General features: G+C 44.4%; 1 protein-coding gene across 2 annotated transcripts; it reads right to left on the reverse strand.

Annotated features, from left to right (window-relative positions):
* Nucleotides 1-7,524: 7,524 nt before the first annotated feature.
* Nucleotides 7,525-13,072, reverse strand: PIGV (phosphatidylinositol glycan anchor biosynthesis class V). 2 transcript variants are annotated; one of them, XM_044286327.1, is made up of 4 exons: nucleotides 12,841-13,072; nucleotides 11,043-11,158; nucleotides 9,876-10,964; nucleotides 7,525-7,862 (listed from the first exon to the last, which is right to left on the reverse strand). In XM_044286327.1, exons 1-4 carry the CDS (start codon nucleotides 12,896-12,898, stop codon nucleotides 7,620-7,622), a joined length of 1,506 nt encoding a protein of 501 aa, XP_044142262.1. In that variant the 5' UTR covers nucleotides 12,899-13,072; the 3' UTR covers nucleotides 7,525-7,619. The 2 variants fall into 2 exon arrangements, with proteins under 2 accessions (XP_044142262.1, XP_044142263.1); XM_044286328.1 differs by having other exon boundaries at nucleotides 12,986-13,011.
* Nucleotides 13,073-27,035: the final 13,963 nt, after the last annotated feature.

Raw genomic sequence — 27,035 nt, forward strand, 5'->3', positions numbered from 1 at the left:
TTGAGAGGAGGAAGAAATACCTTCATTACTTCTGAGTCTAACAAAAGACCCAGGAACTGGATTCTCGTAGTGGGGACCAGCTGCGACTTCTTTTGGTTGACAATGAACCCAACTTGCTGAAGTAGATTCATAGCAGTGTGAAGATCCGATCTCAGAACCTCCTCGGAAGCTGCAATAAGCAACCAGTCGTCCAGATATGGCACTATCCTTAGACCTTGAACCCTCAGAGCTGCAATAAGGACGACCACTACCTTCGTAAAGATACGAGGTGCCGGAGATAGCCCGAAGGGAAGAGCCCTGAATTGATAGTGCCAAATCCGACCTAGAGTCTTGACCGCCACCCTGAGAAATCTCCTCGATTCTTTGTGGATAGGTATATGAAGGTATGCATCTTTTAGATCTATAGATGCCATCACCTCCCCAGGTTGCAAGATGCTCAGGACAGATCTTATGTTGTCCATCTTGAATTTTATCTTCTTTAAATGGTTGTTTAGAAACCTTAAATCTATGATGAGGCGCCACCTGCCGTCTGGTTTTGGAACGGGAAACACTCTTGAATAGACCCCCGAATACACCTCCTCTTCTGGAACTCTCTCCAGAACATTCATCTGTAGGAACTCCCGAAGAAGGGGCATGATTCTTGGATCCTCCGTGTTGTTTAACAGGAACCTTTCCCTTGGAAGATGAACGAATTCGAGTGAATAACCGTCTTTGATGATATTCCGAACCCAGCTGTCTGAAGTGACACTCTCCCATTTCATATAAAAGTTTCTTAACCTTGCGCCTACAGTGAGGGCAGGCTTGATGTCAGAATTTTGAATTGGAGGCAGGGGTTTCAGAGGGTTTCTTCTTTCCCTTGTCCTGGTAGCGGGAGCGAAACTTCTTCCCTTGCTCCTGTCTATTACGACCCTGAAAAGAAAATCTTCCTCTCTGCGTACGAAATCTGGTAGATTTGGGCCTGAAAGTTTGCGGAAAGGCTAAAGCCTTCTCTTTTTTATTTTCTTCCAGGATCTTATCCAACTGGGATCCTATTAACTTTCCCGGTTCAAATGGGAGAGCGCAAAAGTTGGATTTAGAGGAAGCATCACCCGTCCAAGGTTTTAACCAAATCGATCTTCTTGTGGAACTGAGTGCGCGTGTCTAAACAAACAGAGACCGCAGCGCATAGAGAAAGGTAATTAACCCTTCCTGAACTTACCCAGGGTAACACCATCAGACCAGAGCCAGGCATCGCCGGCAGACAGCCTAATACTTACCCGGCTGCAAACGTCTGTACACCGGGAATCAGGTCAGCCAGGCAAACGCACTGGACACAGACCGGCGACCTGCTACAGGTATTACCAGGCAAACGCACTGGTAGGCAACAGCCACAATACACTATAACAGGTCTGGGCTAGGAAACCACTAGCCAGACCGACGGAGCCTGAACAACGCAAGGCTCGAGTCCTTTCCAGGTGGGCAGCAAGGTGAGACAATCACCTGCTAGAGTAAGGACTAGAAAAAACACAATGGATGCAGTGCCTTGGCGTGTTATATAGAGTACCTAGGGTATTGTCAATTGTGTTAATTGTTAATTGTTTGATTGTTAGATTTTTCTAGGTGGGCGGTCCTATGATAGAGTGACTGGGACGGGAAATATCCCTTCTGTGCTGCTGTAGGACGAAGAAGAATGTATTATTAATAAATACCGTGTCATTTATCCCTATTGTGTAATGTGTGATTACTAGTGGTAGTCAGTAAGGCGCGTGCAGCTAGTTTAGTGATTAGTGTAGGGCAATCAGTGGCAATTTGTTATTCATTAAGGCATAAATAGGCGGAGTCATCACAAGACGATTACGCCTATTTATGAATATTAATTATTGAGATTTGCATAAATATCAATAATTAATAACCCCTTTAACACACTCTTACCTCTCTCTCTGTGCTGTAATTTCTTTAAAAATCTTTTATAATATGCTAATTACTTCACTACTAGCAAGTTGGGCGGTTACTTGCTGGTAGCCACCGCATCCTCGGACTATAAACACGCCCCCTCCTCCAATTGATAGACAGGGCCAGCGAGCGCTCTCCTCCTCCCGCTGGCTCTCTCTGCCCATGAAATCCCGCGCTGCTCAACCCCTAACACTGTAGCGTGTTTTTCATTGGGGGAGCAGCCCCACTGCATGTGGACCGCAGCAAACGACTATCCCCAGCAAAAAAATGCGTACAATGGAGGATGCCGGCGCGGTCCACATGCACCACAAAGGCATCCTACACAAAACGGAGCATTGTGTGGATGAAAATATAATCATATAAATCACAGAAAAAATGCACCAAACGGATATGCCACTGACTATACTGGCTAGTCATAAATGCATAAAAGCATTTTTTTGCTGGGGATAGTCGTTTGCTGCGGTCCACATGTGGTGGGGACTGCTCCCCCAGTGAAAAACACGCTATAGTGTTAGGGGTTTTAGCAGTTCCCCCATATTTGCCACTATATTTCTGTGATTTTGTTTTATATGTATTGAATGTGCCTTTACCTGGCATTTGAACATTCCTTTGCACCTGGAGACCTCCATCACATGGTCTGATGTGGGTGTGGCTTACAGTCTTGCTTTATTCACATTGCACTAGTTGTCCTGCTAGGCGGTTGTGTGGAAGCTTGGCTGTGAGCTGGATTACATCACCTTCAGACCGTGTTCACACTATGGGTAGCTTAGTGGTAGGACCCCTTGCCATGCTGAGTGACCATGATGTGGTGCATGATGGGCTCCGATATTTTCCTGACAGGAATATATTGGCAAAAGTCTCAGCTTTTAATATCTGCATTTATGACTAGCCAGTATAGTCAGTGGCATATCCGTTTGGTGCATTTTTTCTGTGATTTACATCTCTAGCAGTGCCTGAATTTCTGCTGCTGCTTTTGTCAAGATGAACTCTCTTCGGTCATCTGCTATATATTATGAGTCGACAAAGGAGACCATATCCAGGAGGTCATTAGTTGCAGGGTCTGAGTACTTCTCATTTAAATACTTGAGGATGTCTCTCTTCATGTCCTTCGTCAGGTCTGTGTCAATGTAATCATCAGCTAGAGGAAGAACTGTGGTGTTTAGAAGGTGGGGCACAGGTTTGACATACGACACGCTCACATACTCTTTTTGAGACAGATCATCTCTGAACTCCAACCGGTGATTGAGGGTCTTTTTCATAGATTCTAACACATCAATGCCCTGCCAAGTTGGTACCAGGTGCCTGGTTTTCCTGTCTGCTTTTAGGACCTGTGATATGGCCTTCTCTTGTTCAAGCAGCCACTGAATCATCTGTTGTCGAGACCCCCATCTTGTTGGTGTTTCAGTGATGAGGCAGGTTTAGCTCAACCTGGGCATTTCTCTCTTCCTTTTTTTTTTTTTTTTTTTTTTTTTTTTTTTTAAGTGTAAGAAAAGGCACTTACTATTTTCTTGGATTTGCCAATTGCATGTTCAACATGGGTGTCTTTCACACTTCTCTCTAAGGACAAAATTGGAAGATAATATTAGCACAATACCCCCGCATAATGTTGAACTAGTCTAGGACTAAAAGAAACATTTACCTACCGATGGTGAGGTGGAGCCTGTGGCTGAAGCACTGCAGTCTTGTCCAGCCGTTCATTTCCACTGCTTTCAAGATATTTGTGCCAATGTCGGTGGCTATGCAGACTTGTAACTCTTCTTTAAGTCCCCATGACTCCAGCGCTTCCTTTAATCCCTGAAATATATCAGTTCACCCGTATGATCCTCAGGGAAATAAGCTGTCTGTAGGGATTTGCTACACAACTTCCACTCGTCATTGATAAAGTGGACTGTGAGACTAATGTAAGGCTCCATTGTGCGACTCGACCAGAAGTCTGTAGTAGTTGCATAGTGTTTTATGCTCTGGAGTTCTTTCTTACTTGCCTGCAAACTTTGTCATACAATTTGGGCATTTCAGTTTGGCTAAAGTGTTTGCGAGGTACCTAGCCGCAAAGTGGATCGAGTGTCTTAATCGTGTTCTGAAAGCCGTCTTTCTCCACTGTAAGAAACTGCACCATGTCCTTACACAGGTACAGGATAATGGCATTTGTAATATCAATCCACCACCAATTTCTTTTGTCATACGGAATGTCTTTAGAAAATGCTTTTAAAATATTAATCTGGTGTGTAGGGGCAGGGCCACCTTTTTGGTTTCCACTTGACTGACTGGGCGTTTGTGGAGGGCGCAGTTTTTGGCTATCTTCATATTCCAAAACGTGCTTCGCTTTGAGGTGATAGGGAATACTAATTTGTTTTGTCTTCGCTATTATTCTCGCCCGGCATAGTTTGCAGATATTTTTCTGCTCAACATCTGACTCCTTAAACCTAAACCAGGTCCATATGACAGACGTCGCACCGGTCTTCTTTATGAGCACCTCCTTCTCCTCCACCCCACGTGTAAGCTCCTCCATGCTTGCGAGTTGACCAAAACAGGCACAGCTTGATGACATCTAGGGCTGCAGGAAATGATTATTTTAGCAATTGAGTATTAATCAAGTAATAAGAAAATCCTTCTTAAACTAACGTATTGCTAATTGCTTTATAAAAACAATATTTTTATTTATCAGCCCCATGCCATCATTCCATGTTACCCAGCCAGCGCCATGCCATTGCCACCATCATGTCCCAGAGCCAGCGCAATCAGCCTTATGCCATATCATCCATGTCCCCCAGCCAGCGCCATCACCCCCATGCCATTGCCAATTTGCCACCATCATGTCCCACAGCCAGTGCCATCAGCCCCAGGCCATATCATCCATGTCCCCCAGCCCGCGCCATCAGCCCCATGCCATTGCCATCATCCATGTCCCCCCAGACAGCGCCATCAGCCCCATGCGATGGCCACCATCATCATGTCCCCCAGACAGCATCATGCCATTGCCAGTTGCAACCATCATGTCCCTGCCCCTGCTAAAATACTTACCTTTCATGCAGGGTGCGCGGCTGGCTGATGGAGGCCGCAGGAGACGGACCGCGTCTTCTTCCCAGCATGCACTGGGAGGGACCAGACGTCACACACAGCGTCATCCAGCGTGCTGATAATGTATGAACGCAAGGCCCTGCAGCACGGTGCAGAGTCAGGACTCAGGAGGCCACGGAGAGTGAGTAAAAAGCTTCTTCAATCACTACCGCTCCGTGGTCATCTATCATGAAATAGCTAAAATCTATATGGTTGCCCGAATTAATGGTGATAATATTGTTTGTTTATATCGCCCACCCCTAGTATAAATAATCTGAGTCCTCTCTCCCACATGCGGTGTGTGGACTGCTGGCATCTACAATCGCATATTGGGGGATTTATCAAAACTGGTGCAAACGAAAAGTGACTTAGTTGCCCATAGCAACCAGTGAGAGAGATAATTTCACTTTCCAAAGGAGCTGTGAAAAATGAAAGGTGGAATCTGGTTGCTATGGGCAACTAAGCCAGTTCTACTTTACACAAATTTGATAAATAACCCCCAATATGCGCAAATTTAAGAGCCCTTCCACTATGACATTTATAACTCATTTCTGGTGTGATGCATTCTTTATGGTGAAAATTCTAGAGAAAACAGTTGATGTGCAAATCCAAACCCCATTCTTTTTGGTGCATTTTATGCCATAATTCTGGCGCAACATGCTTAGTAAATGTCCCCTATTGTGCTGACACAACCACCCTACCTGTGAGTGTAAATGGATTGGGAAGGTCCGCCCATTAGCTCATCATTGGAGGAGCTACACCAGCACACTAAAGACCACGGGAAACCGCAATATACAAACCTCAAGGGGTTTTCCAAGATTTTTACACTGATGACCTGAATAGACAGAAAAGGGACCACATAACTCGCAGGATAGGTGTGTTTTTCAAACCATGTGGGAGCTGAAACGTCCCTGTGCACACTGGTGAACAAAATACACAATTTTTTCTTCACAATCCTGCGAGTAATGTGGTTCCTCATCCATCTACATTCATGTCCTTGGATCAAGGCCTGGATCGCTTGCCCCTTTAGGCTTTATTTACACAGTCATGTGTGCTTTCTGTGTATGTATATCAGTATAATATTCCAGTAGACTTTATATGTGTGCATATAGATATTTTTAGCCTGTAGGTGTAATCCACTTACATGTGTGAGTTTATGGACGTGTAGATTATATATATGATATTTATGCATGAGTATCTGATGGATGTCAGTTGGTTAGAAGTGTAGCTCCAGTAGACAGTATATTGTTGGGATCTGGGGATATATTATTGTATATACATACACAGTACTGGCCACCTTTACTTAGTATCCAGGGAGGGCAGGAAAGGAGGCGGCTATGTACTTGGTTGTACTTGTAACGTCTATTGTTTTGTCACCTCTATGTTATAAATAACCAATTTGAGAAAGAAGATGCCTGTAAATGGGAGGCTTTTTCTTATCGCTATAGCCCTTTGTTCATTAATATGCTGAAGTAAAGTTCCTTCATTCATGAACTAATGGGTGGCTGTGCCCCATACACTTCTACCAATAGAATGTGTGTGTGTGGGGGGGTTACACCATGTAAGTGCACACGCTATCAGCACACACCAACATGTGCAAGAAATACCTACATTACTTAGTTCTATTCCATGATTTTCTACCCCAAGTATAGCAAATTGTAAATACGCCTATCCTATTAAGTGGGGAGTGAGCAGGCTATACAACTCCTCATTGTACATTTTCTACCTATCACAAGTGTCCTGATGAGTTTGCACAATAGCAATGAAATCTATGTAGGGTCCAGTACAATACTTGGGTTCCAGTCAGAGGGTTGCCCTCTTCAGGGCTGTAGCTCCCCTAGTCTACACCAGAATATAAACTAGGAAAGCCTTGGGTGCAATCTAGCGTGAGGAGTGAATAGGATATTATACTCCTCATTGTATACTTGTTACTAAGGATGAGCGAACGTCTGTTTTCAGGTTTGGCGTACAAAGTTCGGGTCATCTAAGAATTCCGTTATGGATTCCCCTACCGCATAAGTTATGGTCCATGGTGGCGGAATCCACAACGGAATTCTCGGACATCCCGAACATTGTACGCTGAAATAAGAACAGAAGTTTGCTCAACACTGTTTGTTACCTATTACAAGTCCTCTGATAAATTGGCACAGTACTGATGAAATGTGCATCAGGCCTAACAGGGGCACAATATGTGGTTGGTAGCTCTGCAAGGCTACACCAGATTATATACTAGGGAACCCTAGGGTACAATTTAGGGAGAGTTACTCAGTTTAGTTGCATTGCTTTTTGCATATGTAGTTTACAGGAGACCAGAGCATATGTGGAAGAACTTTCCAATCAAATACCTGTGGTATGCTGCACTAACAGGAATTACTATCTAGGAATCTAGTCTTTTCTAGTCTGATTAATATTTATTGGATTTCCCATAAAAAGTTTTGTTCTAGTACAAGGGTTGTAGCCCAGCATAGTTCAAGCCTCTTAAAAAAAGATTTAAAAATAAAAAAATTAAAAAATTAAAATCACAATATATTTAATAACAAATAAATATACACCTTTTATTTACAGTCTAATTTTATGGAGTTCATCCACATAATTTAGTGTTCAAAACACCACCTCCCAAATTTTGCCCATTATGTCCAGGGCAGAAAGTTCACATGTAATGCTGTGCCAATCACCCAGTATCCTAAGAAATAACCAAGAATGATCTTCGTCCCTTGTTGAAGTGAAGGCCAGGCGAAAAGTAATTGGAGGGCAGCGTTGGAGGTCGTTTTACCTTTCTTGAGACCCCAAATCCATGGCTCATTCTTGAGCAGCACATGTGAACAGAACCAGAAGAGCACAGGGCAAGAAGAAAATAGGAGCCTTGTCAGCACCTACAAAGAGAACAAATATCAAGAGGACAATATATATCATTGTTGCACCATCAAAGTCTCTAAAATCATGTAATATGTGATATAATTAAAGGATATTATTAATATACTAAATGTTTGAAAACTAGTATACACTGCTTAGACCTGAGGATACTTATCAGGAGTATGTGCGTATCAAAGCTATGGCTTGACAGCGAAGAGGCTTCATCATATCTTAAAAACCTCACATACAGGTCCTTCTCAAAAAATTAGCATATTGTGATAAAGTTCATTATTTTCTGTAATGTACTGATAAACATTAGACTTTCATATATTTTTGATTCATTACACACCAACTGAAGTAGTTCAAGCCTTTTATTGTTTTAATATTGATGATTTTGGCATACAGCTCATGAAAACCCCAAATTCCTATCTCAAAAAATTAGCATATCATGAAAAGGTTCTCTAAACAAGCTATTAACCTAATCATCTGAATCAACTAATTAACTCTAAACACCTGCAAAAGATTCCTGAGGCTTTTAAAAACTCCCAGCCTGGTTCATTACTTAAAACCGCAATCATGGGTAAGACTGCCGACCTGACTGCTGTCCAGAAGGCCATCATTGACACCCTCAAGCAAGAGGGTAAGACACAGAAAGAAATTTCTGAACGAATAGGCTGTTCCCAGAGTGCTGTATCAAGGCACCTCATTGGGAAGTCTGTGGGAAGGAAAAAGTGTGGCAGAAAACGCTGCACAACGAGAAGAGGTGACCGGACCCTGAGGAAGATTGTGGAGAAGGACCGATTCCAGACCTTGGGGGACCTGCGGAAGCAGTGGACTGAGTCTGGAGTAGAAACATCCAGAGCCACCGTGTACAGGCGCGTGCAGGAAATGGGCTACAGGTGCTGCATTCCCCAGGTCAAGCCACTTTTGAACCAGAAACAGCGGCAGAAGCGCCTGACCTGGGCTACAGAGAAGCAGCACTGGACTGTTGCATGTCATTCGGAAATCAAGGTGCCAGAGTCTGGAGGAAGACTGGGGAGAGGGAAATGCCAAAATGCCTGAAGTCCAGTGTCAAGTACCCACAGTCAGTGATGGTCTGGGGTGCCATGTCAGTTGCTGGTGTTGGTCCACTGTGTTTTATCAAGGGCAGGGTCAATGCAGCTAACTATCAGGAGATTTTGGAGCACTTCATGCTTCCATCTGCTGAAAAGCTTTATGGAGATAAAGATTTCATTTTTCAGCACGACCTGGCACCTGCTCACAGTGCCAAAACCACTGGTCAATGGTTTACTGACCATGGTATTACTGTGCTCAATTGGCCTGCCAACTCTCCTGACCTGAACCCCATAGAGAATCTGTGGGATATTGGGAAGAGAAAGTTGAGAGACGCAAGACCCAACACTCTGGATGAGCTTAAGGCCGCTATCGAAGCATCCTGGGCCTCCATAACACCTCAGCAGTGCCACAGGCTGATTGCCTCCATGCCACGCCGCATAGAAGCAGTCATTTCTGCAAAAGGATTCCCGACCAAGTATTGAGTGCATAACTGAACATAATTATTTGAAGGTTGACTTTTTTTGTATTAAAAACACTTTTATTTTATTGGTCGGATGAAATATGCTAATTTTTTGAGATAGGAAATTTGGGTTTTCATGAGCTGTATGCCAAAATCATCAATATTAAAACAATAAAAGGCTTGAACTACTTCAGTTGGTGTGTAATGAATCTAAAATATATAAAAGTCTAATGTTTATCAGTACATTACAGAAAATAATGAACTTTATCACAATATGCTAATTTTTTGAGAAGGACCTGTATAGAACAGCTTGAGCAATACAATCTCTAGACAATTCTGTATAGTTTAAAAATAACTCTAAGGTCCACCAAAATATTTTCTTAAAGGGGTTGCCCACTTTGTACTAAAGAAATAATAACTTGAAAAGGCTATGGGTGCCAGTGCTACTAATGGGCACTGTGTGAGCAACTGCACGCAGAGACTATTTAGCAGGCGCTTTCCGGGCAAAACGATTTACCTGCACATGCATACACAGGAATCCAAACCCTGTTAGTGCTGCGAGATGTGCCACATACACAAACACTTGAGGTCCGTAGAATCCATTTGCGTGTTTGCTCTGCACTTTACACAAACCCAGTGTTCCGCATAGCTCTAGATTACAAGATGTGTATTCCAATATTGCAGATATGCTCAGAACTAGAACGGGTAAAGCCAGCAGAAAGTTGGGCAGCTGCTGTAACTTGAAGTATCGAAGTAGTCCAACATCCCAGTATTCACTTTGAATATGTGAATATGCTAGTGGAAACGTAAATGAGCACCATGCAGGAATCTGTTCCTTGTGGACACGGTAGCCCTTTTCCATCGCTAGTTGTACAAGTTCTTGAGGTATTGGATCATTTCCATAGTCGAGGCAAGATCTGGCATAACAAAAACTTTGGAAGAGAGCAAAAGGCAGAATAATCAAAAGAATCCCATATGCTGTCTTCATCAACTGCCCGCAGTTACCTTTCCTCTGCACAACTGCCTTCACTGCCGAGTGCAGCAAGAAGCCAGCGTTAACCAGTCCATTGGAACGTGCAGCAGAGGCAGCCAAGAAAAACACAGAGCCACATAGCGTTCTATGCTTCTGTAGCTGCCACAACCCAGCGAAGGTAGCCAGTGCATAGAGACTCTCAGAGTAGGCAGTAGTCATGAAAATGGACACTGGACTCATACAAAAAAGAAGTGCAGCAAGGAATGCTGAACGACGTGATTGCAGAGTCACACATCCAAGTCTGTATAAAGACACCGCCGCCAGGGTGGAGCAAACACAGTTTAGAAGGGCAGAGGAAATCAGCAATCTGCTTCGCAATCTCAACAGTCCGGCCAATGGCAGAAGTGGTCCTCGTGCAAGACCTCCAATCATAAGTGGAAGTAGGGGGAAGAACGCCATATTGTGCTCATAGACATATCCATGCTCCGCAATGAAGAGGAAATGTTCTGCATCCCATCGTCCTAAACCACCAAAAAACAGCTCAACTGCATGGTCACCAAGACCACTTGGTCCAAGTCTAGGTGGAGAAAAGGCATCAGCATTGTGATCTGGTATCAAGAGATTGAACGCAACCTTATAAAAGAAAAATAGAAAATTAAATACATGTCAATTATTTGTTATGAACACAAGTTTCCTACTAAATCTTCTCACCTGCAATAAAAGGGTAAGGCCCCGGCACCAAAGAGAGAAGCGTACAACCTCCTGCAAAAAAAGGTCATGCTTCCACCACATTTTACAGTCTCTCCAGTACCATGCCATGACAAGACCTAGAAGAACGACACCATGGACACACTGGTTAGGCTAAGAGCTTGCATGTGTCTCTACGTACTGTGCAGAGTATAGGTTGGAACTTATGCATTAAACACTACCCCAAGTGAACTATTGTGGTAAAAAGTTAAGAAATGAGAGCAGAACACGCATACAAGGGCAATTTCAGAGAAACCTTAGGGTACTTTCACCCTAGAGTTTTTCTTTTCCGGCACAGAGTTCCGTCAAAAGGGCTCAATGCCGGAAAAGACCTGATCAGGCATATCCCCATGCATTCTGAATGGAGAGTAATCCGTTCAGGATGCATAAGGATGTCTTCAGTTCAGTCATTTTGACTGATCAGGCAAAAGAGAAAACCGCAGCATGCTACGGTTTTATCTCCGGCGAAAAAAGACTTGCCTGAATGCCGGATCCGGCATTTTTATCCCATAGGAATGTAACCGTGCCGAATCCGAAATGCGCAGATCGAAAAAAAGGCAAAAAGAAATAAATGCTGGAGCCATTTTGCCGGATGACACCGGAAAGACGGACTTAGCATTTCAATGCGCTTTTTTTGACTGATCAGGCATTTTTAAGACTGATCAGGATCCTGATCAGTCTTACTAATGCCATCAGTTGGCATGCGTTTGACGGAACTGCTTGCCGGATCACTCTGCCGCAAGTGTGAAAGTGGCCTAAAAGAGCAATATTTCCCAGACTAATAATAAGGATTTATAAACCTGTGGGTTCCTGTCTGACCGCGGCTGTACAGAATTGTACTTGCGTAATGCAGTCAGTACAGTTCAGTATGGTTAGTAAGGTAGGTTATTATAATGTGAGTTTACAGGAGCAGTGTTCAGTCTGGGAAATACTGTCACACACAGCATGTGTGAAATTGACCTAAGGGTGCTTTCTGGGATTTAAAGGGGTTGTCCCATTAGGGCAACTTATTTACTATCCACAGGATAGGCAGCGTGATGGCTAACCTCCGGCACTCCAGCTGTGGTAAAACTACAACTCCCAAGATGTACATTTGCTTGGCTGTCTTCAGAACTCTCTAGAAATGAATGGAGCATGCTGAGAGTTGTAGTTTCACCACTGCTGGTGTCTCATGAGCAAGGTCAAACCGCTGGGGCGGCAGACACACATGCATCTCCATCACTGAATTCCTCTCCATGGGACTGCCAGTGATATCTAAGCACAAACGCTTGGCTATCTCCGGCATCACCACATAGGGCTTAATGGAGCAGCAGCATGGACGTCCTCCATCCAGCAAGGGTCCTGCCGATCAGACACTTATCCCATATCCTGCGGATATAGAATAATGGGTTAACAATACCCTGTGACAGAATCACAGCCACAAAGGAATACAATGTAATACACAGGCTGCAGGAACCAGACAGACCATATTCCTGAATCTAATAACTATCTAAAGCCTGTGGTATCCTCCTGAGCCCCAGGCGGCAATCAGCGAGATCCGATAGAGACGTCCTTGCCTATAGATCACCACTAGAGGGCGCTCCAGTCCCATACTTGGGAAGGCTTTGCTTCCAGCCTCGGAGTATAGGAATATTGCCATAGGTAACAAACAATCTAAAGCCTGTGGTATCCTCCTGAGCCCCAGACGGCAATCAGCGAGATTGAATAGAGACGTCCTTGCCTATAGTATAGATCACCACTAGAGGGCGCTCCAGTCCCATACCTCGGAAGGCTTTGCTTCCAGCCTCGGAGTATAGGAATATTTTCGCATAAGTGCCCATACAGCTAAATGATCCCAGCAGCCGTCTCACTAGTGCAATGGTACGTCACACACAGCACCGAAAGCCCAGCACATTACCGAGCCTCACCCCTGAGCGCAAGCGCCTACTTCCTGGTACGTCATATCCGCCCGCCAGTGTTACCAAGAGTAACAGAACAGGAGCACAATGTCTGTTGGGAGAGGGGCGCGCTTATAAAGGCACAAGCCGCAGGGGAGAAGGAACCGACTTGTGTATACAGGGTGGGTGGCGCTAAAGATGGAGGCAGTAGCTTCTATGTCCCCCAAATCACCTCCTATTCCTACTGGTAGTGTTTGGTTTCCTAAGGGTGCGTTCACACCTGGCAGATTTCCTTGCAGACAATTTGAAAATCAGCTGTGTTCACCTAAATGGGGCTTGCAGAAATCCATGTGCTTGCCACCACAACAACCTCAAGCTGCTGTCACACGTCGCTGCTGGTTTCCAGTATAGGGATCCAGCAGAGAATCTAAACACCGGGGAAAAAAAACTGACATTTCCATTTAGTCCTCACGCATTCTGAATGGAGAGAGATCCGTCCATTCGGTTTTGGGTCCGGTCGTAAAAATGGAAATAAAACCAGATCAGTCATTAAAAACAATTAGGGATGAGCGAATTTCAGATCTTGAAGTTCGTGTGCGGGTTCATGTTGTGGTATTTACTGAATTGCGTTATGGATTCCGTTACCACGGACCATAACGCCAATCCATGACAGAAGTCTGTAGCCTGCATAACAGATCCGTCCGGTTTTCGTTATGGAAGGGAGTCCTCGCCTGCGTAACAGAAACCGGACAGATCCGTTAGGCAGGCCACGTAGACTTCTATTATGATGGAATGAATAACAGAATGCCTCTAAAGGCATTCCGTCATGGAATTGCGTTATGGTTCGTGGTAACGGAATCCATAACGCAATTCAGTAAATACAACACAAACCGAAAACTAATTTCAAAATATGAAACTCGCACATCCCTAAAAACAAAGTAAGTCAATGGTGATAGATCAGTTGTTTTTTTTATGTACATGTAACTTTTTTTCCCCATTTTGACTTCACACGACCGCATCCTAACAACAGCTGCGGCCTGATATGCAAAATCAAAACTGATCCGTTTAATTCCGGTATTGAGATCCTCTGCCGGAAAGTTGCCTCAATCTGCTGAATGGAACGGATTTTCCCAGCAGGTGTTTTGTTACAAAATCTGCCTTCTGTGAAAGCAGCCTGAAGAGAGGTCATGTTATTCGCTTCAATACCGCAATGCACATTAAGGCCCCAGTTACACATCCGGATTTTTGGTCTGCATCCATTCCACATTTTTTTTTTTTAACGGATCACACACATCCATTCATTCATTCATTCCTATGGGGTCACAAAAAATGCAGACACCACATGGATGGCAGCTGTGTGCTGCCCGCATCCGTGCCACCGATTTTAGAACATGTCCGGTTTGCAAACTAAACTAGGCATTTTGACAATGAGCCCCACACAGCCGGCATCTGCATTTTGCAGCCCACAAACCCGATACAGCCGTGTGAATGTAGCCTAACGTAGCGGTCACGAAGATGGAGCTGCAGAAGAGCTATAAACACTCAACAGGATACGTCACCTCAAGCCTCTTCTGCCAGGCTGGCGACTTCAAGTGCCTGCGCCACAAGGCTTTGTGTACCTGTACCCACATGCCAGAGGACAGCATATGCAGGGATTAAACTTCTTACATAATGAGGCCACCAATACCACATACGAGGACACCTCTAGAAATTAAATACTAACAGAAAACGCACACGGCAGCAGTTCAAGATGCCTGTGCCCACACAATCTGACTGAAGCACCTACAGGGCACTGTGCAGGGGGAGAAGGCCCATCTGTCCGTTAGTGATCAGCTTACAACCCATAAGGAAATGCCATTATAGCATGTACGCCACATTTTTTATATTTATTTAATGCACGGATATAGCGCTACTAATTCCACAGCGCTTTCCAGACATACAATCAACAAGATGGCAGGCCACAGCTCCAATACATTGACACTCCTTTACAGCGTCGCACGCTGCTGTCCCATTAATCTAAGGGCTTATTCACATGGCCGTAATGCGGCCCACATACGGCAGGTCCGCAATACACAGGGCACCGGTCGTGTGCATTCCCCATCACTTGAATGGGTCCGCAAATCCAGAGATGCGTAAGCACGGAACGAAACCCCACGGAAGCACTATGGAGTTCCGTTCCGTGCATCTGTTGAGAAAAATAATATAACTTGGGGAGGCATGCGGCTGCCCCACAGTCAGTGGGATTTACAGAAACAAGGCCATTTTGTGTGAACATGCCTTCAGGCCGCAATAACCCCATAAAGCCCATAAAGTGTATTTTTGAACACACTCAGTTTCCTGTTCTAGCAAGAAAAGCCCTCCGAAGCCTCATTCACCACCAGAAGAGGGTCTAGTACAGTGGTGGCGAACCTACGGCACTGGTGCCAGAAGCGACACTCAGTGCCCTCTCTATGGGCACCCTCACCCTGGATAAAAAAAAAAAAAAAAAAGTCTATGGTGTACCAATATGCCTTAGACTTTTCCTGCCATGCCTCAGAGCAGGGCGCACTATGAACAGCACAGGCAGCGCACTGAATGTAGGAAGGCTATTACAGCTACATGATAATGTACATGGGAGATATACTATACTGGACTGTAGTATTTAGGGTAAATTGCTGTGTTGGCACTTTGCTATAAATAAGTGGGTTTTGGGTTGCAATTTGGGCACTTGGCCTCTAAACGCTTCGCCACCACTGGTCTAGTACATTTTTCTGTTATATTCTGTGTAGGTTTTGCCTTAAAGCAGCCATCAGCAACCTCCAACACTCCAGCTGTTCTGAAACTATAACTTCCAGAATCCTCCTTTCACGGCTGTGTGTATGCTGGGAGTTGGAGTTGCATAGCAGATGGAGTGCTGAAGGTCTCCGATCCCTACCTTAAAGGGTTACAGCTACAGGAATCGCGGTGCTATGCAACCCACACATCATTCATTTAAAGCAACCTGCGGCCCTCCAGCTGTTGCAGAACTACAACAGCTGGAGGCCATAGGTTAGGCATCCGCCCTAATGCCCGGCCCCTCATATGGGTTATACTTACCCTGCTCTCTGGCACCCACATCATTCCTGATGCCTGCACAGCCGCATCTCCTCACCACACGGATTAAAACATCCGGCGGCGGGGGAGCAGACAGCGACAGGGATGAGTCTCCCTAGCGTCACCTGCGATGCCAGGGAGGCTCTTCCTGTGGCAGCCCGCTATTGGCTGCCCCTCCCCACCCCTTGCGAGATAGGGAGATGCAGTGGGGAGCAGGAGCTATGCAGGTGCCGGGGAGCAGGGCAAGTATAACCCCTTTAAAGCAGATCATCTGGGTAGGCCATGTATGTCCAGTTGGGAACACCCCTTTAAAAGGGCATCTGTCAGCAGATTTGAACCTATGAAACTGGTTGACCTGTTACATGTGTGCACTTGGCAGTTGACTGCATCTGTGTTGGCCCCATATTCATACTGTAGGTGTTCGCATTGCTGCAAAAAATGGTTTTAGCATATGCAAATGAGCTACTAGGAGCAACAGGGGCATTGCCATTACACCTAGGGACTCCGCTCTCCCCACCAGGTGTGATGACATTTTCACTGCCTGGCCTTGTTAATCAGGTGCAGCAGTATTTGGGAAGAACAGCACCGGACCGGGACATGCTGGGCTATGTTCACATCTACCTCAGTTTGATAGGATCTGTTGGGGTCTGGATGTGTCAAACATCATGTCTACACCAATAATGGACACCACAATACAGATGTGAGCAGGGCGTTATTGCGATTTACTGCAAGCTGTCAGCATTGACATGTACGTAACGCTGGCGTGGTGGATCACAGGCCACGTAATTATTTTTTTTGGGGGGGGGGGGGGGGGGTTTGGAGGGGGCTTGTAGCTGCAAGCCAGAATTTTACTGCCTAAAAGAATAGTTCTCAGCTCAGTCCTCAAGACCCTTAACAGGTCATGCTTTGAAAAGGTGCTGTAGAAGGAAAAACCCCCGTGGCAATTACATATGCCCTGAGATTTTTTTTTTTAAATCACCAGTGAAACCTTAAGGCCCCATTCACATGACTGAAAATGTATTCCATAGCCCTTTCCTTTTAATGCCATAGAGGTGTTGCAGCAATAAACAACATGTCCTTTCTTGGCATAATCACAGCCGCCCAATGAAAACAATGGGAGGCAAATTCAGTGCAGGCAGCGGTGGATCTTTGGAGGGGAAACCATGCCAAGGTGGCAGACACACGTATGTGGCTACAAGTACAGCAGTGAGCCATCTCTTAAATTGTCCCAGAGTTGCTTAGTGGGAGTCCCTGTGACCAGCCCCCTACTTATCGGGGATAAGTTCTTATGGTTGGGCAACCTAGTTAAAGGGGCTTTCCAGGATTATGGCCCTTTCTAACTAGACACACACACACACACACACACACACACACACACAATTATTCATACCCCAGGAAAATGTTGACTTAGTTACTTTTATTCAACCAGCAAGTCATTTTTTGACGGGAAATGACAGTCTTATCTTTTTTTGGGAGACACCTCTGTACAAGAGGCATTATTGTGGAAAAAAAATTGTCAGCTTTTATTTACATTTGAGCAAAAAATACAAGATGTTCCGCACTGTGGAAAATCTCAGAGGACGTGGTCAGAAGCCAAAAGTGACACTGTGCTGGCCAGGAGGATAGTTAGAGAGGTGAAAAAGAATCCAAGGATCACCACCAAGGCCATCCTGGTGAATCTGGGCTCTGCTAGTGGCAATGTCTCAAGGCAGACAACCCAACGGACACTGCACAATGCAGACCAAGGAGGACGCCACTTCTGCAGATAAGGCACACAAAAGCTCATATGGCCAAAGATGACTTCTGGTCTTCTGTGTTATGGTCAGATGAAACAAAAATTTAATTGTTTGGTCACAATGATGTTTCCTTCATTTGGTGTAAAAAAGGAGAAGCCTTCAACCCAAAGAACACTAACCCCACTGTCAAACATGGTGGTGGGAACCTAATGCTTTGGAGGTGTTTTTCAGCCAATGGACCAGGGAACCTAATCACGGTAAACGGCACCATGAAATAGAAAAAAACAATACATGAGGATTCTCAACGACAACATCAGGTAGTCTGCAGAGAAACTTGGCCTTGGGCACCAGTGGACATTTCAGCATGACAATGACCCAAAACACAGAGCAAAAGTGGTGAAGAAATGGTTAGCAGACAACATTAACGTTTTGGAGTGGCCCAGCCAGAGTCCAGACTTGAATCTAATTGAGAATCTGTGGAGAGAGCTAAAGATCAGGGTGATGGCAAGAAGACTCTCCAACCTGAAAGATTTGGAGCTTATTGCTAAAGATGAATGGGCAAAAATACCTGTGGAGACATCCAAAAAGCTGGTCTGCAATTATAGGAAGCGTTTGATTGCTGTAATAGCCAATAAAGGCTTTTCTATTGATTGAGAAGGCTATGAATAAAATTTGGACTGGACACTTTTTGCTCAAATGTAAATAAAAACAGAGATTTTTTTTCCCCCACAATAATGCCTCTTGTACATAGTCTTATTATCTTTTGGGAGACACCCATGTCATTTCCCATCAAAAAATTACTTTCTGGTTGAATAATAGTAACCAAGTCAAAATTTGCCTGGGGTATGAATAATTATGGGCAGCACTGAGAAAAAATAAATAAAAATTATATATATAATATTACACACACATGCATACATATACACACAGTACAGACCAAAAGTTTGGACACACCTTCTCATTCAAAAAGTTTTTTATTTTCACCACTATGAAAATTGTAGATTCACACTGAAGGCATCAAAACTATGAATTAACACATGTGGAATTATATACATAACAAAAAAGTGTGAAACTGAAAATATGTCATTCTAGGTTCTTCAAAGTAGCCAACTTTTGCTTTGATTACTGCTTTGCACACTCTTGGCATTCTCTTGATGAACTTCAAGAGGTAGTCACCTGAAATGGTCTTCCAACAGTCTTGAAGGAGTTCCCAGATATTCTTAGCACTTGTTGGCCCTTTTGCCTTCACTCTGCAGTCCAGCTCACCCCAAACCATCTCGATTGGGTTAAGGTCCGGTGACTGTGGAGGCCAGGTCATCTGGCGCAGCACCCCATCACTCTCCTTCATGGTCAAATAGCCCTTACACATCCTGGAGGTGTGTTTGGGGTCATTGTCCTGTTGAAATGATGGTCCAACTAAACGCAAACCGGATGGAATAGCATGCTGCTGCAAGATGCTGTGGTAGCCATGCTGGTTCAGTATGCCTTCAATTTTGAATAAATCCAACAGTGTCACCAGCAAAGCACCCCCACACCATCTCCTCCATGCTTCACGGTGGGAACCAGGCATGTAGAGTCCACCCGTCCACCTTTTCTGCGTCACACAAAGACACGGTGGTTGGAACCAAAGATCTCAAATTTGGATTCATCAGACCAAAGCACTGATTTCCACTGGTCTAATGTCCATTCCGTGTGTTCTTTAGCCCAAACAAGTCTCTTCTGCTTGTTGCCTGTCCTTAGCAGTGGTTTCCTAGCAGATATTCTACCATGAAGGCCTGATTCACACAGTCTCCTCTTAACAGTTGCTCTAGAGATGTGTCTGCTGCTAGAACTCTGTGGCATTGACCTGGTCTCTAATCTGAGCTGCTGTTAACCTGCGATTTCTGAGGCTGGTGACTCGGATGAACTTATCCTCCCCAGCAGAGGTGACTCTTAGGCTAGGTCTACACGACGACATATGTAGCGCGACAATTTTTATAATGGCAGTCTATGGTGTTGCACTGCAACATGCGACATGCTGCGACCCGACAGTCGCAGAAAATCCATTTGAGATGGATTTTTCTGCGACTGTCGCATCGCAGCATGTTGCAGTGCGACACTATAGACTGCCATTATAAAAACTGTCGCACGACATTAGTGCAACAAAATGTTGCGCCCTATCTACCGCGCGACTTTTTGTCGCGCAACAAATGTCGTCGTGTAGACCTAGCCTTACTCTTCCTTTGCTGGGGCGGTCCGCATGTGAGCCAGTTTCTTTGTAGCGCTTGATTGTTTTTGTGACTGCACTTGGGGACACTTTCAAAAAGTTTTCCCAATTTTTCAGACTGACTGACCTTCATTTCTTAAGGTTTTTCTTTACTTAGAATTTGTATTACGGCAAGAAAAAAAGCAGCCAACAGTCTATTCAGTAGGACTATCAGCTGTGTATCCACCCGACTTCTCCACAAGGCAACTGATGGTCCCAACCCCATTTAGAAGGCAAGAAATCCCACTTATTAAACCTGTGAAGTGAAAACCATTTCAGGTGACTACCTCTTGAAGCTCACCAAAAGTGTGCAAAGCAGTAATCAAAGCAAAAGGTGGCTACTTTGAAGAACCTAGAATATGACATTCAGTTGTTTCACACTTTTTTGTTCGGTATATAATTCCACATGTGTTAATTCAGTTTTTATGCCTTCAGTGTGAATCTATTTTCATGACTATGAAAAATTGTAAAGAAAACTCTGAATGAGAAGGTGTCTCCAAACTTTTGATCAGGACTAAGTGTGTGTATTTATGTATGTACAGTACAGACCAAAAGTTTAAGACCACTAGAAAAATCATATTTTACATTGTTGGATCTTAACAAGGTTCCAAGTAGAGCTTCAACATGTAACAATAAGAAATGAGAGTGAGACAAAACATTTTTTGAGCATTCAATTAATTGAAAACAACAATTAAACTGAAACAGGCTGTTTTTCAGCTGAATCTAATTTTAGGACCACATGCCTTTAAAAAGCCAAATCTGTGCAAACATGTGGATTCATTGTCATTTTCTGTCAGGTAGTCACACGTTGTGATGGCAAAGGCAAAAAAACTCCCTTTTTGAACATGGTCGGGTTGTTGAACTGCATAAGCAGGGTCTCTCACAGCGCGCCATCGCTGCTGAGGTGGGACGCAGTAAGACAGTCATTTGGAATTTCTTAAATAATCCTGAGGGTTATGGAACAAATAAGTCAAGTCGAAGACCCCAAAAAATTTAATCAGCACTGAGCTGGAGGATCCAATTGGCTGTCCGTCAAGACACTGGACGATCCTAGACCCAAATTAATGCCCTTACTGGTGCCGACTGCAGCCCCATAACCATCAGATGGCATCCGGGACAGAAGGGCTTCAAAAACGTCTCCAAAGATCTTGTCTCCGTGAACGCCACAGAACTGCTCATTTGGACTTTGCAAGAGAGCACCAAACATGGGACATTCAAAAGGTGGAAGAAAGTTTTATTCTCTGATTAGAATTTTTTTTAACATTGATGGTCCTGATTGTTTCCAACGTTACTGGCATGACAAGCAGATCCCACCTGAGATGTTTTCTACGCGCCACAGTAGAGGGGGGCGCCATAATGGTCTGGGGTGCTTTTTCCTTCAGTGGAACAATGGAGCTTCAGGAAGTGCAGGGGCGTCAAACGGCCGCTGGCTCTGTTCAGATGTTGCAGAGAGCATTCCTCGTTACTGAGGGCCCTCGTCTGTGTGGTAACGACTGGGGGTTTTCAATAGGACAACACTACAGTACACAATGCCCGCAGGACAAGGGACTTCTTCCATGAGAATAACATCACTCTTTTGGCCCATCCTGCGTGTTCCCCTGATCTAAATCCAATTGAGAACCTTTGGGGATGGATGGCAAGGGAAGTTTACAAAAATGGACAACAGTTCCAGACAGTAGATGGCCATCTTCTCCACTTGGAGAAATGTTCCCACTCACCTCATCGAAACGCTTGCATCAAGCATGCCCAAACGAATTTTTGAAGTTATAAACAATAACGGCAGAGCTCCTCATTACAGAGTTCATGTTTGGAAGGTGGATTTCTGTTTCAGTTTATTAGTAGTTTTCATTAAATTGAATGCACAAAAAGTTTTGTCTCACCCCCCATTTCCTCTTGTTGCATGTTGAAGCTCTACTTGGAACCTTGTAAAGATCCAGCTATGCCAAATACACACAAAACCCCACTACCACTCCGTTCGGCAATCTTCCACTCCTCAGCTGTTTCAGGGAGCACGTGCACCACTGCAGCCAGCAACTGGCCTTCGCAGTGACAAGTACCCAAGTAGCACATATGCAAATTACACATGACGGCAGCTGGACGTAAATAGGCAGGGGACCAGAAGATCACCGAATGGAGCAGGAGTGTATGATTTTGTAATGTACTACAAGCTCCAGCCATAATCCTGGAAAACCCCCTTAGAGGACCTGCCGCCACAAAATGCAATCTGCAGGCAGCATATTATAGAGCAGAAGGGATTGATATATAGTCTTATGTGAAAGTTTCAGTACTCTTGTACCATCAGTGACAACCATATCTGTATACACACACAGGGCCCACGCACACAACCGTATTTTTGGTCCGCATCAGATCTGCTTATTTGGGGCACCACTTTTTTTTTATGGGGGTGGCCATTTGTATAAGTAAAAGCACACAATTTCAGTGTACTGTACAACATACTGTAGTTAGAAATTTAAAGGAAATTTTTTTTATCAGAAAATGACCTAGTTTTTAAAGGATAACTGTCACATTTGGACCCCAATTTAAATTTTCATATATGTAGTTACTATTACCATGATATTCCAGAATCACTATTACTTACCCCATATTTCAAAAGATTCAGCTCTTAGCAACCAGTCTGCATAAAACTGCAATTTCACTATTCTGTTAAGATGGCCGCCACTGCCCACAGCCCTGAGGCTAATCCCGCCTGCCCTCACTACCCACAATGCATTGAGCGTCTTATGCACTAGGTTCTGCACCTCAACCAATGGTTGCTCTCCACACTTACACGCCGCCCTCCTCCTCCTATCACATACATTTTAGGAAGTGGCTGAATTGTGGAGCGTTAATTCATGTGTCTTATTTAGGTGTACGGTTATCTTTTGCCTTACCAGCCCCCAGTGCGCCTTCCTCGGTATTAAAATCATTGGTGGGCAGTGCAGACCCCGCCCTCCCCTGTATGAAAATCATTGGTGGGCAGTGCAGACAATCAGAAAATAAAACAGATTAGGCTACTTTCACACTGGCGTTTTGGTTCCCGTTTACGAGATCAGTCATATGCCCTCACAAACGGTCCAAAACAGATCAGTTTTGCCCAAATGCATTCTGAATGGAAAAGGATGCGCTCAAAATGCATCAGTTTGCATTCCACTATAGAGGCGGACACCAAAACGCTGCTTGCATCGCTTTGCTGTCCGCCTGACGAAGCGGAGCCAAACTGATCCGTCCTGACACACAATTTAAGTCAATAGGGACAGATCAGTTTTCTCTGGCACAATAGAAAACAGATCTGTCCCCCCCATTGACTTTCAGTGGTGTTCAAGATGGATCTGTGATGGCTATATAGAAGACATAATACAACTGGATCAGTTTATGACGGCTCAGCAAAAAAAACTGTGTGAAAGTAGCTTTAGGGGGAAAATAAATAAAAAATATTCATTACCATCTAGTTTTAACTGTCAGATACAATTTGTGGTGACATTTCCATTAAAGGGTTAACAATGAAAATGTAATGCAAGTTACAGGCAGCAGTTTATAGAGCAGGAGAAGCAGAGTAGATTAATATACACTCACCTAGAGAATTATTAGGAACACCATACTAATACGGTGTTGGACCCCCTTTTGCCTTCATTCTACGTGGCATTGATTCAAAAAGGTACTGATAGCGTTCTTTAGAAATGTTGGCCCATATTGATAGGATAGCATCTTGCAGTTGATGGAGATTTGAGGGATGCACATCCAGGGCACAAAGCTCCAGATGCTCTATTGGGTTGAGATCTGGTGACTGTGGGGGCCATTTTAGTACAGTGAACTCATTGTCATGTTCAAGAAACCAATTTGAAGTGATTCGAGCTTTGTGACATGGTGCATTATCCTGCTGGAAGTAGCCATCAGAGGATGGGTACATGGTGGTCATGAAGGGATGGACATGGTCAGAAACAATGCTCAGGTAGCCCGTGACATTTAAATGATGGCCAATTGGCACTAAGGGGCCTAAAGTGTGCCCAGAAAACATCCCCCACACCATTACACCACCACCAGCCTGCACAGTGGTAACAAGGCATGATGGATACATGTTCTCATTCTGTTTACGCCAAATTCGGACTCTACCATTTGAATGTCTCAACAGAAATCGAGACTCATCAGACCAGGCAACATTTTTCCAGTCTTCAACAGTCCAATTATGGTGAGCTCGTGCAAATTGTAGCCTCTTTTTCCTATTTGTAGTGGAGATGAGTGGTACCCGGTGGGGTCTTCTGCTGTTGTACCCCATCCGCCTCAAGGTTGTGCATGTTGTGGCTTCACAAATGCTTTGCTGCATACCTCGGTTGTAACGAGTGGTTATTTCAGTCAACGTTGCTCTTCTATCAGCTTGAATCAATCAGTCGGCCCATTCTCCTCTGACCTCTAGCATCAACAAGGCAATTTTTGCCCACAGGACTGACGCATACTGGATGTTTTTCCCCTTTTCACACCATTCTTTGTAAACCCTAGAAATGGTTGTGCGTGAAAATCCCAGTAACTGAGTAGATTGTGAAATACTCAGAGCGGCCCGTCTGGCACCAACCACCATGCCACGCGCAAAATTGCTTGAATCACCTTTCTTTCCCATTCTGACATTCAGTTTGGAGTTCAGGAGATTGACCAGGACCACAACCCTACATGCATTGAAGCAACTGCCATGTGATTATCTAGTCAACCAATCTCATTAATGAGAAATAGAACAGGTGTTCCAAATAATTATTTAGGCAAGTGTATATTTTGTGGGAAAAGATTCAGGATGGAAAAAACAAAAAACAAAACCATAGTTAAAAACCCCTTTTTACGTTTGGCATCACAAGCCATAAACAATTATCAATTAAAGGGGTTATCAGAGGCTGGAAATGCCGCCCCCAACACAGGATGTAGCGGCTGTGCATGGACCAGGAGCGGCGCAGGGAGTGGGTAGCCAGGCAAGTAGAATCAGGGTGTAATGAATGGAGCATTTCCAGCCCCAGAAAACCCCCTTTAATTTATCCCACACTTTGAACGCCGTAAAAAGTCAGAATTGCTATTTTTTCCTTTTGAAACAAATCATGAAACAAAGGACTTATCCTCTGGGTAGGACAACAATATCGTATCAGTAGAGGTCCGACATCCCCAACTATCCGCTATGCACGACAGCTGCCAGTGCTAGAACCGTAACAGTGGACAGAGGCGCCAGAAGCAAAAGGCACTGTCCACGTGTAGTGGCTGTGCTGGCGTATTGCAGTTCCGCTCCACTCCCATTTAAGTGAATGGAACCTGAGCTGCAGCATGCCAGAGTAAAGCCTCATGCACACTACCGTGGAACACAGACCGTGAGATACCGGCCTGGATTCCTGCTGAGTGCACGAGCACAGTCATTGGTTGATATGACGCTGTGCACTTAGTGCAGCCGCCGCTGTACAGTAATACACTCGTACAGATAATACGTGTATTACTGTACAGCAGTGGGCACACGGCATCTCAGCAACCAATGACGCCGTGCGCTCAGCAGGAAACCATGCCGGTATCTCACGGTCCGTGTTCCACGGACGTGTGCATGAGGCTTAACGCAGTGGGCAGTGCCTTCTGCTTCCGACTCTGTTTTGGTTCCGATGCCTGAAAGAAACAGCTGATGAACCATAACCAAACAAATGTGGAAAACCACTTTGAAAAGGAAACCTGTCATTAGTTTCATCCTCCCTGAACCACAGGAAGCATGACATCTCAATCAAGATCCCTTTAAAAGCTGCTCTAATACATTACAGTGAGCACCAAATACTTCCAAAGCAAAACCCATCTTCATGCTGCTCTAAAGTGACCACAGAACCACTACCCTGCCCTTAAGTCCCCTCAGGGATGCCCAACCTGCAGCCCTCCAGCTGTTGCAAAACTACAACTCCAAGCATGCCTGGACAGCCTATAGCTATTACAGCATGCTGGGAGTTGTAGTTTTCCAACAGCTGGAGGGCCACAGGTTGAGCATCCCTGCTTTAGGACATAACTAGGTTTAAAGTTGTGGTCGCATTTCCTACAAAATTAGGGCTCACACACGTAATCTGCATCCAATCCACACTTTTTTGCAGGTCAGATGCAGACACTATCTTGTCAGCGTACATGTCCTATTCTTGTCTGTGTTCTGGACCACAAAAACTGCTACGGCCATGTGCATGAGCCCTTAGGGCAGACAAACCTCTGAACCTAGCTGATCAGCAGTTGTGTATTTTCCAGTACCTGTAAACCATAGAAAAGCTCTTCACAACTCTGTTAACAAGATTTAATGTACATTTATTCTTAACACGGGAACATAGAGTATAAAGATTTCATACTGAATAAATGATATATCATTAAGCAAAAATAAAAATAAAACAAATAAAAAGGAATAGGCTGAAATTTACATTTTTTCAGAGCTACAAATATGCAGAAATCGCTGGAAAAAAAAATTGTCAAATTGTTGGAACTGAAACTAAAAAAAAAAAAAAAACTCACACCTTGATTGGAAATGGAAAAAAGTAAAAGTTGATAGGATTGCTGGATATACAAAGGGTGAAAGTGGGAAGAGGTGATGGGTGGGGTTGCTGCTCTGTGGGTCAAACCATCTATAAGATGTTCCTCCTTTGGGAGGGTGGTTGGAAGGGCCTCAGGGAAAGTAACCGTGACCCTTCCCCCATTTTTCCATAGATCCAAGAAAGAGCTTGTGAGGGCGGTGAGGGTTAAAGTGAGGAAATATTGAGGGGGAATACAAGAGGTGTGTCTTTAATGTACATCATCATATATACAGACATCGCAGCTTGCAACCTACAAGCTAAAGGTTAAAACCAGTTATAAGAGGCGATCTCCGATTATTACAATCTAAGTTTAAAGAGGTAAGGGTGTTGCTTCACATGAAACTTTGGGGGAAAAGCGACTTCTCTGCGCGTCTCTCTCCTCCGGAAACTAAAAGCGACTTTTGCCGCTCTCCATTTAAAAACCTACATCTGGAGTCTCTGAGGTTGTGGGTTTTTCCAGCTCCGAATGGATTCTG

This window comes from Bufo gargarizans, chromosome 3, assembly GCF_014858855.1.
Source record: "Bufo gargarizans isolate SCDJY-AF-19 chromosome 3, ASM1485885v1, whole genome shotgun sequence".
Taxonomy (NCBI): domain Eukaryota; kingdom Metazoa; phylum Chordata; class Amphibia; order Anura; family Bufonidae; genus Bufo; species Bufo gargarizans.